Raw genomic sequence first — 18,387 nt, forward strand, 5'->3', positions numbered from 1 at the left:
TGCATCGTGACAGAGGCCTGGTTTTTGAAAGTCTGACTGTGATGTTATCTTTACATAAATGTGTGTGCACACCAGGGAAATCACAGCAATATTACTTGTGTAAGAAAAAAAGAAAAAGATATAAGGTATTTCTAACAAATGTGAGCAGGAAGCGAAAAGTTGTTTTTAATATATTGAGCAAACTAAGCTGCAGCTTCCTGTCTGCTTTGTGGTTACAAAAAAATGCCCTTTTATGAGACTGACCTCGTAGGTCTTCAAATAATTGCGCTCCTTACATTTTGCACACCCTGTTTACTCGTATATGAAGTTTTGTTGGCTTGGTTTGTTGTGGTTGTTGTGCATTGTCGTCAGGTTTGGTCGGTGGTCTGTATCCATGCCAGCTGGAAGAAAAGCCAACACAGAGTGTCCTATCTTGTTTGCCACAGAGTGTGAATTGAAGAGCTAGCGAGCTATCTGGACAGAGAGGTGTGAAGAGGAACCCTGCCGACAGCAACAAACACCACGCTTTCCAAAGTTCACAGGGCTGCAAAAAATCATGCGTCCTGTAGAACAGTCTGTCAGCCAACTTTGTGAAAATTAGTGAACGCAGAGTGTGAAAGGTTAGAAAAACAAGGAGGGCCGTGTGAGAGCAGACAATGAGAAAAAGGTCAGTGATCTGGATGCTTGGAGAAAGAGGACAGTAAAATTTATGACTTTGGCCCCCCGGAGACTTTGGTTTCATGTGTCTTTCTAAACAACCACAAACTCAGTCTGTCTTGATGCTCTGTGCACAGCTTGTCCACAGCAGATAAACAGATAAATCAGATGTTTTTGTTTCTCATTGGGTAAGAATCCAGGTTTATATTTACACTGGCATCTTGATTTTCCCCACTAATTGTCAAGTGTGTTTGTATGTCTGTGTGTGCACTGCAATCATACACTGACTACCTCCCACTGACCTCCCAACTCACACCCTGTTCCAGCTTGTACTTACGTGGACATTCATGTAGCAGAAGACCAGTTCTCAGAAATCTAATCCTCCCCTCTCCTCCTCCGACTATGACAACACATCTTCTCTGCTGTCAACCACTGCTTACTCACACATGCACACGCACAGAGTTATATTAGGGGTTTACAAAGAAAAATTACATCGTACATCTCACGCTGAATCACTTTACAAAGCATGCTGTAATGTAGAGCAGCTGTAAACTACTGTTGGCACCCGGCCTGCACCTCATCAAAAGTAAATTATCCTTTCAACATAACCACCATCACTTAGTGGAATGAAAAACCTTCATTTCAGCTGTGCGAAGTGACACATTATACTGTGTTGGAAAGGCCCAGAGAGTCATGTTATATAAGTCAGTGTTAAATATTACATTTACATCTAACATGACACATCTTGCTTCTCTCTCTGCAGACTACCTGGCAAAGCACGGCCGTCTCAGTGAGCTAGAGGCCAGGAGGAAGTTCTGGCAGATCCTGTCGGCGGTGGAGTATTGTCACAACCGCAACATCGTCCACAGGGACCTGAAGGCGGAGAATCTGCTCCTGGATGGCCACATGAACATCAAGATTGCAGGTATTGTAACAACATAGTGCATGAGAACCCATAAACTCATTCGTGGATGAGAAATGCAGGATGTCTGCAAGGAATTATTTAGTTTGATCCATTGCCTGCCATGATCTCAGTGCCGGCGTAGCTCAGAAATGTCTTAACTACCTGCCCGGGCCGTTTGCACAGTGTTGAGAAGTGGTCTGGGTTGCTCGCAAGATAGCTGTTAGCTGAAAGATGCCAGGACAGACTTTAAAATCTCACTAACGGTCCAAAGGCTTGTGTCACCTTCTCCAAACGTATGATCAGGGGTGATCAAACATCCCTCCCTGGTGACTCCTAGCTTTAAATCGAGGGGGTAACAATAAAGATAGAAGCAAAAAGGTGGAACCAACCCAGAGGCAGAGATTTGAGACTAAGCTGGAGGTCTGTAGTACAAGCTTCAAAGTGTGATTATTAAGGAACTGGCATTTAGAGCTAGCCAGTGAGAATGTCACCCCACTGCTGTTTTCCTGAGTGGAGGAGGGGAAGACTGGGATGGAAAGAGTTTGGGTCTAATTGGAGGAGGAGAGGAGGTGATAAATTGGATTGGCTACTTTGGAGACAGAGTAGCGGGTGAGAGGATGAAGGGAGAATGATAAGGAGTGGTGCATAGCAGGGTGGCAGGGCTGCAGCTGTGACAATGCTCTGTTCGGGCAGAGGTTTATCTTAGGCTTTACTTAGAGCTGATGCTAGAATCCATGTAAGGTGAGCTGATCACATGAGGAGACTAAAATACAGGTGTGAAAAGATACCTTTGACACTGAATATGAATGTGTGCTATAGGAAAAATGCCCTCTTGCTGTCAAAGGAATTCATGTCATGGCATAGTAGATGAGCATCTCAGTTAAAGGAAAAATGAAACTGAGAAAAGCTGATTTTTCACATTAACACGGACCTGGTTAAAAATCGGCAAAGTATCCCTTTAAGCGTCGTGCTTTTATTGCTTCTTAATGGTAAAATCAAATAAGGACAAATTAGACAGACCTATACAATAAGTAATAAAGAACCAAATGTTTCACTTGCCTCATTACTTGAATCATCCTGTCCACTGTTTCTCAGAAGGGTCCGAGATGATAACCTGGTGATGTTATTACCCCAGCAGTAATTTTCATAAACATGTCTGACTCACAGGCGATTGTCCGCACAGAAGATTAGATTTGAAGCAGGAAAACAATGAACAGAACATTACAGTACCTGGCTTGTGATTAGAGAAAATGTCTTTGGGGAGGACATCAGCAGCAGGGTACATTTTGTACTCTTACCCACAACATGCTCTGGCAAGTTTGGTAAATGGTACATTGAGTATAGATTTGTACAGTTCATGAGAGAGAAAGTCCTCACCTTACCTTACTGCATCAGTAACACTGGTATCAATTAACACCAGCCATCCGTTCAACCTTTGTGTTAATGCTGAGCTTGAGCTGCTTCTAATGATTATTTACATTATCAATTAATCTGTTGATTATTTCAGACCTTAAAGGTGCCCTGTATTTGAAACCTGTATTTTTTTACATTCATGTTTACCAGGAAGAGATCTTTATTACCCTTGCTGGAGCATTTCTGCATATCTTGGCCCATTGCCGCTGTCTGTAAGATCAGTGTAATAGAATGTAATAGCTGGCAGGAATGTTTATCATGTTACCTGATACGTGCATGTGCGTATATGCAACCCCTCATGCACCACTGGTGCTTAAAAAAAAAAAAAGATCTGCAGGTTATCTTCAAATGCAAGTGGGTGTAGGGCTGCACCTAACAGATGAAATGAATTAATTGTACAATTCTATCTTTTAGTCTATGAAATGTCAGAAAAACATCCTCAGATTGCTTGTTTGTTGGTTGATATCTCCTTTGTGTTCGACTCTCTGTACATTATCTGTGCATTTTATGTGTATTAAGTGCAAATTAATTTAGTGAAATTCACCATGTAAGCACTGTAGAAAATCAAATCTTAAAGTGATGTTTAAAAACTGCTTCTGAAACCTTTTAGAAATGCCCGAAGACTCACCTTTAGTCTGTGTCCTTGCTTTTATTGAATCTCACTGAAATCTTTATTTGTTTAAATGTTCTAACTGATTACGCAACCCTGTACTTAATAAAAACATAATGAAATGATTTGCAAATCCTTTTGGACCTATATTGAACAGAATACAGTACAGCGACAAGTTACTTAATGTTCAAACTAATACATTTTATTGTTTTTGTAAATGCACACTCATTCTGAATTTGATTCCTGCAACACGTTCCAGTCGGGACAGGAGCATGTTCACCACTGTGTGACATCACCTTTTCTTTTGACAACACTCAGTAAGCGTTTGGGAACTGAGGACACTAACTGTTGAAGTTTTGTAAAATGAAATTCCTTCCTCTTCTGGCTTGATGTACGACTTAAGCTTCTTAACCGACTGACGTATTTTGGACTTCATATTGCGCGTTCAATAGGCGACAGGTCTGGGCTGCAGGCAGGCCGGTAGAGTATTTACATTCTTTTACAACAAAGCCACACTGTTGTGACACAGAATGTGTCTCATTGTCTTGCTGGAAAAAAAGCAGAGACATCCTTGATAAAGACGTTTGGAGCACATATTGCTCCAAAACCTGTATGTACCTTTTAGCCTTCATGGTGCCTTCAAAGATGTGTAAGTTACCCATGATGCCATGGGTGCTAACACACCTCCAAACCATCACAAATGCTGGCTTTTAAACTTTGCGCTGATAGCAATCTAGATGGTCCTTTTCCTCTTTAGCCCAGAGGGCACAACGTCCATGATTTACAAAAGCAAATCAAAATGTGGACTCATCAGCCCACAGCAACCTTTTCCACTTTGTGTCAGCCTATCCCAGATGAGCTCAGGCACAGAGAAATCAGTGGTGTTTCTGGATATTGTTGATATATGGCTTTCACTTTGCATTATAGAGTCCTAACTTACATTTGTAGATGCAGCAACGATCTCTGTTTACTGACAGCGGTTTTCCAAAGTGTGCCTATGTAGTAATATCCTTTTATGCAATCATATTGGTTTTCAATGCAGTGCTGCCTGAAGGAACAAAGGTCACAGGCATTCAATATTGGTTTTCAGGCTTGCCCCTTAGGTGCAGAGATTTCCCCAGATCCTATGAATCCTTTGATAATATTACAGATTGTAGATGTGAAATCTCTAAATTTACTCCAATTGTGCATTGTGCGATTTTGTTCTTAAACTGTTTGTAGACACAGTTTTACACAAAATGGTGAACGTCGCCTTTCGATGATGCCCCAATAATGATACTACCACCTGTGACCAATAACCTGTTTACCTGTGGAATATTCCAGGTGTTTTTGAGCATTACTCAACTTTCTTTTTGTCTTTTTGTCCGTCTTTTGTCGCTCCTATCCCAACTTTTTTTGGAACGTGTTACAGACATCAAATTCAAAATAAGTGTATAATTTCCCAAAAAACAATAAAGTTTCTCAGTTTGAACATTAAATATCTTGTCTTTGTGCTGTATACAATTGAATATAGGTCCAACAGGATTTGCAAATCATTTCATTTTGTTTTTTATTTACACAGTGTCCCTTTTTTGGAACTAGGGTTGTAAATGTTTGTGTGTATATATGTATCTGGGCTCATTTTGCAGAGATGCAAGATTAGATGTGTAGTTGTTAAACCATTGTAAAGATGCACCGATCCAGCTTTTTCAGTTTCGATACCGATCCCGATGCTGTGGCTTTGAGTATCAGTCGATACCCGATACCAATCCGATACCATGGTTGACCTAAAAAGCTATATACTTTTACATGTAGAACAGAAAAGACTAGAGGCATCAGGCATTGATGACCACACAGTTCTTTCCTAAGATAAAATGAAACAAGATGAGACAGATTAATGCAATGATGAACTATGTATTTTTAACAAAAATAAACAATTGTGCAACAGCAGTTGAAATAGTGTGAAATACCTCCACACAGCAGATTCTCTTCCTTCGCTCCATGATGTATGACGTAGCTCATGTCGCAGTAGATTTAAAGGGTAAGGATCGCCTCAGGTATGGGTTGCATTTTCCGATACCTGATCCATCTATTTTGATGATATCGGGGCCGATATTGATCCAGATATCGGATTGGTGCATCCCTACACCATTGTAGTTTAAAATATGCTTCAGGGGAGTATATAGAATTTTAAAATATAAATATGTTACCGCAAACACATGGTGAACCTGGAGCCTTTGTGTCCACTGCGGGTCTAGTACCCTTGGGCAGATGCTCATTGGTCTTGTTGGTAATCCAGCCTTGCTGACCAACTGTCCAAGATCTAAAGATATTCAATTTACAATAAGATAAAATGGTTAAAGGCAAGAAATTGTCACATTTGTGAAGCCAGCACCAGTAAATGTTTGGCATTTTTGCTTGCTGAATGACTTAAACAGCTAATTGGAAGAAAGACAGAGCACCTATGCCTCTGGGTTTTTCCTGCAGTCCAGTGATGTCTTCCTGCTTTCTAAAGGCCACTTCTGGTCAGTCTGTATGAAGCTTAACCAGGCAGCAGTCAGTCAAAGAAAGGTCATGTTCATGGTGGCTGCAGAGGAGACGGAGAGCGGCAGCGGGGGGGTGCCCTTCATGTTCTCACTTCAAACAGCCCCATTACGTTCGAGTTGACAGATTGAAGGGGAGGGAAGGAGAGGAGGAGAAATAACAAAAAACAAAGGCGAGTTGCGGGATCAGAGGAGGAGAGGAGACAGTTTTTGTGGCTCCACAGGAAAATAGATGTCCCATGATTTGGGTTGTGTTGAGTTTTTATGGTAAAAAAAAAAAAGCAAAAATGGTTGAGGAGAACCTATTGCAAAAACAAAATCTGATACGTCATTATATATTGTCTTACCTCAAACTTAAACTGTATATTCAGTAAGTATTACTTGAGTTTTTCAAGGTTGAAACATCCATCTAGAATGATGTCATTGGAAGTGCACCAAACCCTGAAGCAATTCGTGCTCAACTGAATGATGCAAAAGTGCAGACAATCTCCAGATCAAGGACACCTGTTGGGAAAACAGTTTATAATTACGTGTTGTCGACACAATAGATTCTACAATAACAGAAACAAATGAATAACACAAGGGTTGGACAGTGTGACAGTAAAGAATACTGGGAAACAATAGATAAGACGTGTGCTGGTTGGTGCGTTATTTGATTTACAGGATTTTTGCAACAAACTTGATACGTCAGTATTCAGCTTATTGAATTACCCCTGAACAAATGTTCTCCTTGAGCTTCAGAGTTTTCATTCATTCTTGACCTTGAAAACACAGTTAACAGAACAATCTCACCTCGAGCTTTTCATCAGATAACAACAGGGTTCCTGCAGATCTGTGAAAAGTCTTCAAGAAAATAAGGCCATTATTGGTATTAAAATGTTGTAAATCAAGATTTCAAATGTATTTAAAATGCTAAGACATGAGTTGTATAAATTTATGAATAGCCTTTCTCTGACATCACATGTAAAATCTCTAAACAATTGGTAACATCTATTTTTCCTAAATAATTTACGGAATGTGTTTCGCATTATCCCAGATCAGGATTGTTGAACCACCACCGTTCATATTTTGTTTTGAGCTGCGATGCTCAGAGCAGAGGACCCACTGTCTTTAAGCTAGCTGTCACTGTACCTTGGATGACATTGTGAAGTGCAAATCGAATGAAAATTGGTTATTATGGTTATAACTAAGATTTTGCAGCATGGGTGAAAACAGTTCAGGGCAATGCATACGAGGCTTGGTGTATATTATGCAAAAAGCTTTTTCAAACTTGGCATGATGGGATCCCCCATGCAAAGTGAGGTAAAACAAAACCACCAAGAAAATTTCCAACAAATTTACATGCTGTGTTCTACCCTCGTCTACACCACGAGACAAAAAAGGAATATTATATGTTACAACAAACATTTCGGCAAAATTTTCCCTAACCCTAAAAAATTAATGTTGGTTAATGGTTGTGTTTTTTTTCCCTACAGTTTTATTTACTGTAAAATTGGTCTTAAATTTAATTCCCAGTAGTGTTTTAAAAGTCTTAAATCTAACCCTGTAACATGTACTTGGTTCTCATTTTTCCATGATAGCGCTGTCATCTGTTTTGCCAGTAACAAACAGATCTAAAAAGATTTTCTCTTTCTTCCCTATGTTATGGTCTTTTGGATACAACCTAATAAGAAAATCTGGAGCTTCATAGTTAATTATTATGAATTAGTATTGATACACTCTCTTCCATCATATATTTTAATTCTAACTTTTTAATCTTACTACATTCTCAGACGCAATGGAAAAAATATCCCCTTAAATTGTCCACATTTAAAACCTAAATCTGGAATATTCTGGATATCCTGTACCAGTTGTTTTCCACTCCTAGCAAGCATTATAGCCAAAATTTACAGAAGTTAAGACCGCAGAGTAAAAAAGAAACCGCCCACTGTGGGCTCATGTGACGATGATGTTATAATGGTAAATTAAGTGCAAGCAAAGAGGAGTCCTCAAGCCACCAAAATAACGACCAATAGCCATTATAAGCTATGAATAGCCAGAATACCATACCTGAATTACACTTTTCATGTGTAAAAGTTAAATAGTCTGACTTTAATCAGTGAATTGTCCTTTATCATAAGAGTAGGAGAGGCTGAGTTTTGGCAACCTGAGGCATGCAAGGAGAAAGACGAGGAAGGAGAAAGTTTTTAGGTGATAACAAGTGTGAGAGAAGAAACGAGACAAGGAGAGTAAATCACAGCAGTGCATCCTGAGCTGCAGCCATAACTATATCAATGCTCACACCTTATGAGAAATGACACAGTAATATTTGTGACTACTGGATGCTGTCCTCTTACTGCAGTGTGATGATATCACTCATACACTTGTCATATCCACACACACAGCTCTATAAGCCGTTAGAGTGTATTCCAGTGCGACATGTTTAGGCTAATATTATGCTAAATACTTTTGTGTGCGACACACACACTCCCCCACCCCGCCCTTCCTGTTGAGCTGTGAGTGCTGTTAGTCGCCTGCAGCGTGCTGGAGCGTTTGACGTCAACCAGTCTGCTCAGTATTCAGCTCCATGAAATGGGTCACAGCTTCTGACGATAAACCAACTGCACTGTTCGGCTCTGCTCTGCCTGCATCTCACATCTCACCTTCACAGCAGCATCAGACAGTAAACATACTTGTAATATACCCCACTGTGGCGCTCTGCTTTACCCTCCACTTAATGTCAGCCACACCTGCTGCTAACTGCACTGCAGTAATTAAATGGATTGAATACACACACTCACATACATGGTGTCAAACCTGCCATTTCCTTGTCAGCTGGAGTTTGCACCAATCTCTCAGACCTGAGTCCTACATGCGTTTTTCCAGTGAACTAGCAGGAACTTGTTGTGCTGCATTAACTGACCGGTGTTTCTATTGTTTTGTCCACAATTGTTTTTGTTTGGTAGACTAAATTACAGAAACACTTCTCTGTATAACGCACTGTAATTCAACTGCAGACTCCAAAATGACCATAAAGTGTACTCAGCACAGTTTCTAAAACCGTTTCAACAAACATGGAACATTATGACCTTCACTGAGGGAGGGTTTATTATAACTGTGTATTAGACTGCATCATTATTTAGCATTAGCAAGAATTAATCTTTGGGTTTTGGTCTGGTTGGGCTTTGTTCTCCAGACAAACACGAAATGTAATCTTTTCCTGATAGGACCCCTTTTCTATCATTGAGTGGACTGACGACCCCTGACAGTGACATTTTATGGATATTTCATATAATATTAAATGCATAACAATAACAGTACAGAACAACAGATAAACTGTAAAACTAACCCAAACAGTAAATGCAATAACTGTAGGTCTGTGAATATTGCATCAAGGATGAATTTTCTTGATATTTTCAGAAATGTTTTATGCAATTCTGTCTGTATTATGTATTATTTTCTTTTTTAAGAATCATTCATACTTAGCCCGTTGGGAGCTGGGAGCAACATCACCTATCCTGTGCTGCTTTTAGACACCTTTCATTAGAATTTAAACCCTTGAACCCCTTTGAAAAAAAAAGGCAATGAGCAACTTTGTAATAAAAAAAAAAAAAATTACAAAAATATTTTTTTTAAACTGGGGGAAAAGTTAGGAAAAAATACATTTCTTATAATTATTATTATCACATATTTAAAATTATGGTGAAGAATTATTAGACTTTTTGAGCACTTTTTCCAGGTCATATCCCTGTTTGTGTTTAACTTTCCTTTTCTTTTTCCTTTTAACTCTTGTTTTTTATTTTCCCTTTTTACTGATTTCATACAGTGTTTTGTGTCATTTCTTTTGTTGTTGTTGATTGCCTTCTTCCCATGTTGTTGAAAGAAATCAAGCCAACTTGTTCAGGTTTCAAAGTGTCAATAGGCTCCTTTTACGACCAACTGAGTGTTTTCTTCTCCTTGATGCTGGACCATTGTTCTATTTGCTCTTTGAATGTTTTAACTGTGTACTTTTCTGACGCAGGATGAAGCTCTAACTTTGAAAATACCAATTTCACAGAAAAATGAAATGCTGAGATGTGGGCCTACTGCATATTTTTGGAAAAAGTTTTCTTACACGCCTCACAATCAGGAGGGCTTTGTACCCCCCTGTGAAGCTTTTGTAACCCCCAGGTTGGGAACCAGTGCTCTAAGAAATTTAAGGACATATTCACATAAGGACTGCACAGCTTTTGTGGCTGCTAAACCAGTACAAATAAGACAAAAAGAAACTGTAATTCTCAAAGCACCCACAAAAGGTGAAATGCAAAATAGTGTCTTGGTGCTCCTGTTGTATTTACATGTATTTAGTTTAGTTAATATGCATACATTCAGCATAAAATTCACCCCTTTCTTGGCAAATGAGCTTCATTGCACAAACGGTCAGATGCACAAAAATCAGTGCTAATAGTCACACACAGTTACAGTAAAATTACTAGCATCTTTAGAGAGTTGGTGGAAACTGAAGCTCCTTTGTAAGGGTTGTCACACCCAGACGTTCAAGTACACATGGCAGCAATGGTTGTTGTCAAGCAAAGGTGTCGTCCTGCCAGGCATGCCTCTGCACCTCCTCAGTCAGGAGTTTAGCCTGTAGGTCTGAAATTTTTATTTTCATTTTCTCTCTGCTGTTATTCTGCCTTGTGTATTCTTGGCACAAAGGCACATTTATATTTTGACACATGGATAATTAAAAGAGTTACAAAATGGTGGAATTACACTTAGCTGCAAAACTTTATGGGTGTGTTTGCTCGGTAATATCACAAGCACAATATCTTTTGTGAATCCGACCCTGAGACGGGGCAGATAGCAGCTGCAAGTCATGCACATTTTACAAAGGCTAATATAAAGCTAATTTATCGTCATACAATAGCTGATGGGTTTCAAGATTGCATTTCAGCCGCTTCGTTCCACCTCTACGCATGCACTGTTTACCGTCATTCAAACGTGACTGGTTGACACTACTAGGACTAAAAACAAACTACAAACAGAAACCAGGACACTTGTGATCCCAAGTCTTCCTGTTGTTTTTAGAGATTAGCCTTGTGATAGTCTGGTGACCTGCCCAGGGCGCACCTCGCCTCTCACCCAACGTCAGCTGGAACAGCCCCGCCCAACCCTGAATAGGGTAAATGGTAACAGATAATGGGTGGATGGATCTCTAGATTAAATGATCAATAAAAACTGGTAAATGCAGCTCTATGCAATGTGTGATGTGGCGTTGCTGCTAGCTGTATGTGTATATTGTTTGTAGGTAATTGTAAAGCATCATGATGCAGAACAGAGCAAAAGAAAAGGTATTGCTCACACATACTGTCTCTTATGCTCACACACTGCTTACTGTGCATGTGTGCCTTTGTGTGTGAACCCACATCACCTCCAACCCCATTATGTAAGACTGATCTTTTTTTTTAATCAGTGTTATTTATTTGTTTTGCAGTACATTTTTCTGTTTATGTAACTGTTTCGAATTATGGAAAAAGGGTGGGGGTGGAGGGTTAAATGAGCCTGATTGTCTGCTCCTGTAGCTGTCAGGTCCCATGACACATCCCAGGGCCCCACTGATAACGAACAAACTAAGCAATGAATTATTTTGTTTTATAGTTGAAAAGATTCCACTTAGAAATAAAAAGTGGCTGAGAAAACCACATCTGAGAAGCGACAACCAGCAAATGTTAAGGATTTTGTTCATGAAAAATTACTAAGAATTATGAATCAATTATGAATCAATTATCAAAATAGTGGTTAATTAATTTTCTGTTGATGCACTAATGGATTAATTACCTCGGCACCAGAAGTGAGCACCATTAACAAGTCTTGTGGAACCAAATGAGGAGGATAGACAAAGGATAATTTACTGGAGAAAGTTTGAGAACGAGGGAGATGGGATGAGAGGGAGGGAGACTGATACAAACTAATACAAAAAAGGGGGTTGGCTGAGTAATTGCAGGCACGCAAGTTGGCTCGGTGTGATTTGGCAGATGTAACTGCAGTTGGATTTTAATGAAAGGCATACATGAACTCAGAGTGTACTTGTGCAAGAGTGAGTGAGATTTGATTCTTCAGAAGAACAAGACAGAAGTCTGAAGGTTTAGTCACTTCACAGACAGCCAATCAGAGCACAGCGTTGATGACCTCATGTCAGTCTCTTGGGGAGGTTACCTCATACAAAGACCCGTTTCCTCAACGAAGAAAAATGTGGATCACGTATTACATTATGCAAAACCTGCAGACCCCATGGAGACACTAATAAGCTCTCAGTTACAAGACGTAACCCACCTTTGTTCTGGATGTTTTCTTTGTGCATTTTCACCAACGCCTGCTCATCAATCACTGCCGCAACACTCAACATATTCACCATGTACCTAACCTCTGCTTTTTGTCTCTGTGTTCAGCATGGGGCCTATACAAGGACTTTACAGTTTGAACAAGCTCTTATGTTTGGTATTATCTTTACCTCTCCTCCTAAACCACTGACCACCCACTCCTGCTGTTTTGCTTGGTGCAGATTTTGGATTCGGGAACTTCTTCCAGCCTGGGGAGCCTCTGGCCACGTGGTGCGGCAGCCCGCCTTATGCTGCTCCAGAGGTCTTTGAGGGCCAACAGTATGAGGGTCCACAGCTGGACATCTGGGTAAGATGAGTGATTGCATGGAGTAGGCAATTGTAAGAGATCTTCTTTGGTCGTGTGTGTGCGTTAATTTGTCTGTCCGCAGCTAATCTCACAAACTACTGGACCAATCGGCCTCATATTTTTTGTGCATATTTAGAACTGTTTGCTCAAGGACCTCTTGTGGTTGCGCTGATTCGTAACCATTAAACAGTTTTATTGACTGTTTTATACTGTCATCGACTGCTGACTGCTGAGGCCCTGATCACACAGAAAGTGTTTTAGTAGCTGGAGGCAGCTTTTTGTAATGATCTTTAACGAGGATTAAGCTTTTCGCGTGCTGTTTTGCGTTGCTACATGCCCCATGTTTCTGCACTCTAGACGCTTGTCATTTTAAACTCCTCAAGTTGAAAAAAGTTCAATTCTGGGTGGAAAAAAACACCCCACATCATCTCAGCTTTTTTCCCCATTGTCCAATTGGATGATTCGAGAGGCGGGCCTTCTGTGGTGGTTGCGACACCAAGTTGGTAATCGATGGAGGAGAAACTGATGGTGCTCAGTCGCTCGGCAGGACTCCCTCTAGTTAGTAATCATTTTTGTTATGCTAGGCCCGACTCCTGTGATCCACCTCCTTTTTAGGGTCTCATGTACCCATACAGATCTATATTTCCATGTCCCCAACAAACTATTCACTGACGGGGCATCGGTAGCGTAGTGGATAGTGCCAGCGCCCCATGTACAGAGGCATTGCCTCGCTGCACTCTCTCTCTGTCTCCCCATTTCACCTTCTGTCCTGTCAATAAAGGCAAAAAAAGCCAATAAAAATAATCTTTAAAAACTATTCACTGACAGCCTCTCACCCTCAACCAGAGCTACAGGAAGTACCCTTTGCCTGAACATTTTAGTAACTAGCACCAAGCACCAGCAGCGACCTTAGTTTTGTTCTTTCCACCACATGGTGTTGTCCAACAGTGGAAACTTTGTAGAGGCATTTTACCTGTCCAGTTCTGTAGACTTGCAGATTTTGTTGACTTGGTTGTTCTTCTTTGATATCGGTGCCTCTACCATAAGTAAGTAAGTGGGCTGCGTAGTTAAATGTTCTGTTTTAATCTAGTTTAATTGTTATTTTCTACTTTATTGTGTTGTAGCATTCAGTATACAATATATATATATATGTATAACAAAGAAAACGAAGTCTTGATGATTAAGCCAGCAGCTTTTGTTTCTGTCAGATGACGCTGATTACCCAGGCGCAGTCTGTAGCCTGCTGTATGTTGCAATCACTTTCCATATTTTTCTGTGTTTGTGTTTCTCTGTGGGTGAAGGACTATGCATTTGTGTGTATTGTGTAACAGTTGCCAACAATAATCGTATAGCTTTATTTATATCCAGACACATTGATTGATTTATCCAATGCCCTGACTTTGCTCTCTGTGTGTGCATCTATCATGTTCACAGAGTATGGGGGTGGTGCTGTATGTGCTGGTGTGTGGTGCTCTGCCCTTTGATGGGCCCACTCTGCCTGTGCTTCGACAGAGAGTCTTAGAAGGGAGGTTTCGCATCCCCTACTTCATGACTGAAGGTAAGAAGAGCCTCTGTGCAATACTGAGCATTAAATAAGATAAGAGACCATGCCAACTCCCACCTCTCCGTACCTCACATTCCTGTAAATTTAGCGCATGCAGTGTTACTTGTCGGACATCCTCAAGTCTTTCTTATCACTCCATGTAGTTGATCCGAGGCAAAAACAGCATGAAAATTCCCGTGAGGAACACTGCCGCTCAGATGAATAGATCACACTCTTCTACTTGAGCCGTCATACTGTTGAATGTTCACTGCCACCAGTCAGGGGGTCATTTCATTAAGGAGAGAGCATCACGCTCAGTTGAAGGGGACACAGTAGAAGACACTCTGTCATTGTCCTCTTTAATGTGTATACGTGCGCCAGTGTGTATGTGCGTGCATGCAGGCTGCAGAGTGAGTCAGGTTTGCTAACTGTCTCAAAGGAGCCCTGCTGTTAGCGGCTGTGCTAGCTAGCTGGCAGCAGATTAAGTCCAGAGCTCGAGCTGTTTATGTAACCTGGGGAAGAGCCAGTGAAGCCTTCCAGCAGCTTGCCTGTCTGTCTCTCTGAGGAGACTCTGCCTGCCTGCCTGTCTGTCTGTTTGCATGTCTGTCTGACTCAGGCTCTGTATCTGTGAGACATCTTCCTGTCCGTCTGTGGCCCTCTGTGTCCCATCTGTACGTCTTGCAGGACTTTCTTCACAGGGGGTGTGGTGAGAGAGTTGAGCAGATTTGCTCAGGACCTTGAAACAATTAAGACGTAAGGGGAATGTAGGAGTGTAATGTCAGCTCTGTGGCCAGACTGACACTCAAACCCGCCTCCCCACCCCCAGTCCAGCCCCTGTTCCCCGAACAAGGAGAACAGAGTGTGCTGATTTCTTCATCCAGAAACCGTCCATCTCATCTCCTCTCGTCCCTCTCACGACTGTGGTGCAGAGCACAGCCTAGCACCGCACAGTAAACTCTCACTACAACGTTGTGGTTTACTCCCAACTTACTGACTTAATAACAACAATAGATGCTGTCTTCTGTCCCTCTGTGCTGTTGCACAGACCTGGTAGACAGTTGCACAGAATAGCGTAGAATCATGTTACCCAGAATAAGACTAAGTGATTAATTGATTTGCAAAACAGCTTTCTGTTATCAACAAATTGATTGATCTGCTAATTTATTCAGCTCTAATTGACGCCCATTTGAAAATAAAAATAAACACTTTGCCTTGTGAAGCTCAGCTGCTTCTGATGCTGCTTGTGGCATTTTGTTTCCTCTGTCACGTGTTGCAGAAGTGCAGCAAGCCGATCACAGCCCACACTGAAACAAAATAGGGTGTTGTTTTTGAAACTCAAAGGAAATTTGGTGACGTAAGAAAGCCTTGAATTGCAGTTGGTGCTGCATTTAATTCATAAATGTCTGAATGTAGGGTTCTGCTCATGTTCACAGTCATCAATGATGGTTACAGTTTATGTTTTGGTTGATCTCTGTTATTATTAAGCTCGTGTCTTATAAAGTGAATGAAAGAGGTAAGATGTAGTCAGCTACAGTACCCACTCTGTGCCCTCCAACTTATTGCAACACAGTGCCATTCTCCTTCATTGGGGGACTTGGTGCAACTCTACACCACTGGGACACTGCAAGTGTTAACTGGGATGGTTCTGTGGTTAAGTCATGGTGGTGTAATGTACTGGCGAAGAACAGAGTGCCAATCAATCAGCCCGCCAGCCGGCTAGATGGTTATGCAGTGCCGGCCCTTTTACATAATCCAACCTTCCCTGGTGGTTAGTAGCTTAAAAAAATGTGCTCAGCTTTAACTGTTGCTATAAACACGGCTGTAGCAATGAGCAGAGCCCGAGTAACTTCTGGGTCAAACAAATTGTATTGTACTGTATTGTATTTAAAGCGTGTTGTAACTAAGCAGCTGCTCACTCTGCTGAGATGCCACAGCATGGGGCAAAAGTGCAGCAACATAACATGCTGGTTATGTAGCTACATAATGGGGAAAAAATTGAGTCGGCTGAAGGTAGAAAAAATGTGATGTAAGACGTTAGTAGATCAGCAGGGCAACTGGGAAGAATGTGAAGCAGAGAGTTAATGTTGGCAGCCATGTCCATGGGCTTATGAACTACTCTCTCTTAACTCTGTGACAGAAGAAAGGATATCCGTGGACATAAGTAGAGCAGCAGAATAAGGAGAGAGCTAAGAGTTTAACGCTGCATTCATGGTCTCCTTGGATGGTCCCATTCCCGAGCTGGCAAGTTGTTCTTCTGGCTTTGTTGTGTTGATGAGCTTTAAGTTATAATGTGAAAACAACACGGAGGCTACAAAGACGATGTGTTGTATTTTATTGCTCAGAGCATTTAACCAACACGTGCATAACAGTTTGATGGTTTATATTACAACATGATTTTGTCCAAGACTTTTTGCTGCACCAGCACATCCCCTAAAACTACCAAAATACTGCTTCACCGGAATAAAGCTAATAACTAATCTAGGTTACTCTACACAGACAGCAGCTAACGGTTAGAAATTACATGCAAAAAAATTGCTATGCAATATGTGAATTAATAAAAAAGCTTATTACCATCAACTGAACACTTTCGACCGCCATGTTTCTGCATATATGACATCAACTTGTCAAGTTTTGTACCAACATTTTCGCCAACTTACTGAGTTCTTGTTCCAACTTGAGAAGGTGTTCACATGAATGCAGGGTTATAATATTACCATAAATTACTGATTGGTCTGGTGTCATATATATTTGAAAGGTTTGTTTGCCTCTAAACTATTTAAAGCCTCTGAAGTGTCCAAATTGGACTAAAGACAATATACTAGATTTTTTTAGAGGTTTTGTTTTTAAGGTTTCTGAAATACCTGTGTTGTATCTTCATTCATAATGAAATCTCACAGTGGAAATCATTAAAGATCAAGGAAATTAACTGCAGAACCTATTAATCGAGAACACACCCATTCCTTGAGACCATAGCAGCAGGGTATTTGGGTAAAGATGCTGTGTGGCGGGCAGGAATTCAGTGCAGGCAGTAGGGGTGCAGGCAGGCCAAAGCGGCACAGCCAGGGGAACTGTAATCCTGTTAAGAACCCAGCTGTGTCTGACGTCAAACTCATCTAGCCACTAACTAGAGGTGAGGAGCTCTCATTAGGAGGGGAGGAAAGTAGAAAAGAGTGTAGACACACTACTCAAACCAAGCATAGATTTCAGCAGACTTTAAGCTCCTAAGTGTTGTTTCTGCTCCACTTCCTCTGGGCTACTTTGACAAGAACATGACGCTTTGTGGCTTAATTTGCTTCATCATAGCTTACACAAGACGTACTCAGCATTATTGAACATAAACAACCTCTTCCTTTTTCAAAAGTGGTGATCCTAAAACATGAAAAGCTATAAAAACCTTGTCACATCCTCTATGATCGTTCTCTCCCGCCTCTCACAGACTGTGAGCACCTGATCCGCAGGATGTTGGTCCTGGACCCATCAAAGCGTCTGTCTGTGACCCAGATCAAGGAGCACAAGTGGATGGCTCTGTACGCTCCTGTGCAGAGGCCTGTCCTGTACCAGCAGCCTCTGTCTGCTGAGGGCGAGGCGGGTGTGGGAGAGTACAGCGAACAGGTCCTCCGCCTGATGCACAGCCTCGGCATCGACCAGCACAAGACTATAGAGGTGAGGACTTAGCTGGCTTTATTTATTCACCAGGAGTATGAAGTGGTTTAAAGGTCAGGGCTTGAGACTGTGATGAGATAACAGTTTTAATATGTGCATTTAAGCAGAATGGTGAAGGTGAGAGCCTAGCAGTGCAACATACAGATATAGTAAGGATTAAAACATGTGGAATAAGGTCTTCGTTTACTAGACTAGTTCGTAGGGTAAAGAAACTAAGCACATTTACTTGCGGACTGTCTTCATTCTGGAGGCAAATATTGTACTTTTTACATTACTTCATGTTTTTGACAGCTATAGATACTTTGCAGGTTACGATCTCACACACAAAACATCATTAGTTGGCTCTTGGCTTCATCTTTGAAATGGAATTCGGAATTTGAAATAGGAATTTTGTTCACTATGGTTAGCTGTGAATTAAAGGTAGAATGGGAACATATTTCTAAATGTATTA

At 41.0% G+C, this 18,387-nt stretch overlaps 1 protein-coding gene across 2 annotated transcripts in view; it reads left to right on the forward strand.

The window, feature by feature from the left end:
• Positions 1–18,387, forward strand: part of sik2b (salt-inducible kinase 2b) — a 57,579-nt gene that overhangs the window by 24,818 nt on the left and 14,374 nt on the right. For both annotated transcript variants that reach the window (XM_049575780.1, XM_049575781.1), the window contains exons 4-7: positions 1,400–1,561; positions 12,606–12,730; positions 14,165–14,288; positions 17,710–17,936. In XM_049575780.1, the coding sequence (XP_049431737.1) occupies positions 1,400–1,561; positions 12,606–12,730; positions 14,165–14,288; positions 17,710–17,936 (638 nt within the window). The remainder of the gene's footprint in view (positions 1–1,399; positions 1,562–12,605; positions 12,731–14,164; positions 14,289–17,709; positions 17,937–18,387) is intronic.

Source organism: Epinephelus fuscoguttatus, linkage group LG5 (genome assembly GCF_011397635.1).
Source record: "Epinephelus fuscoguttatus linkage group LG5, E.fuscoguttatus.final_Chr_v1".
Lineage (NCBI taxonomy): Eukaryota > Metazoa > Chordata > Actinopteri > Perciformes > Serranidae > Epinephelus > Epinephelus fuscoguttatus.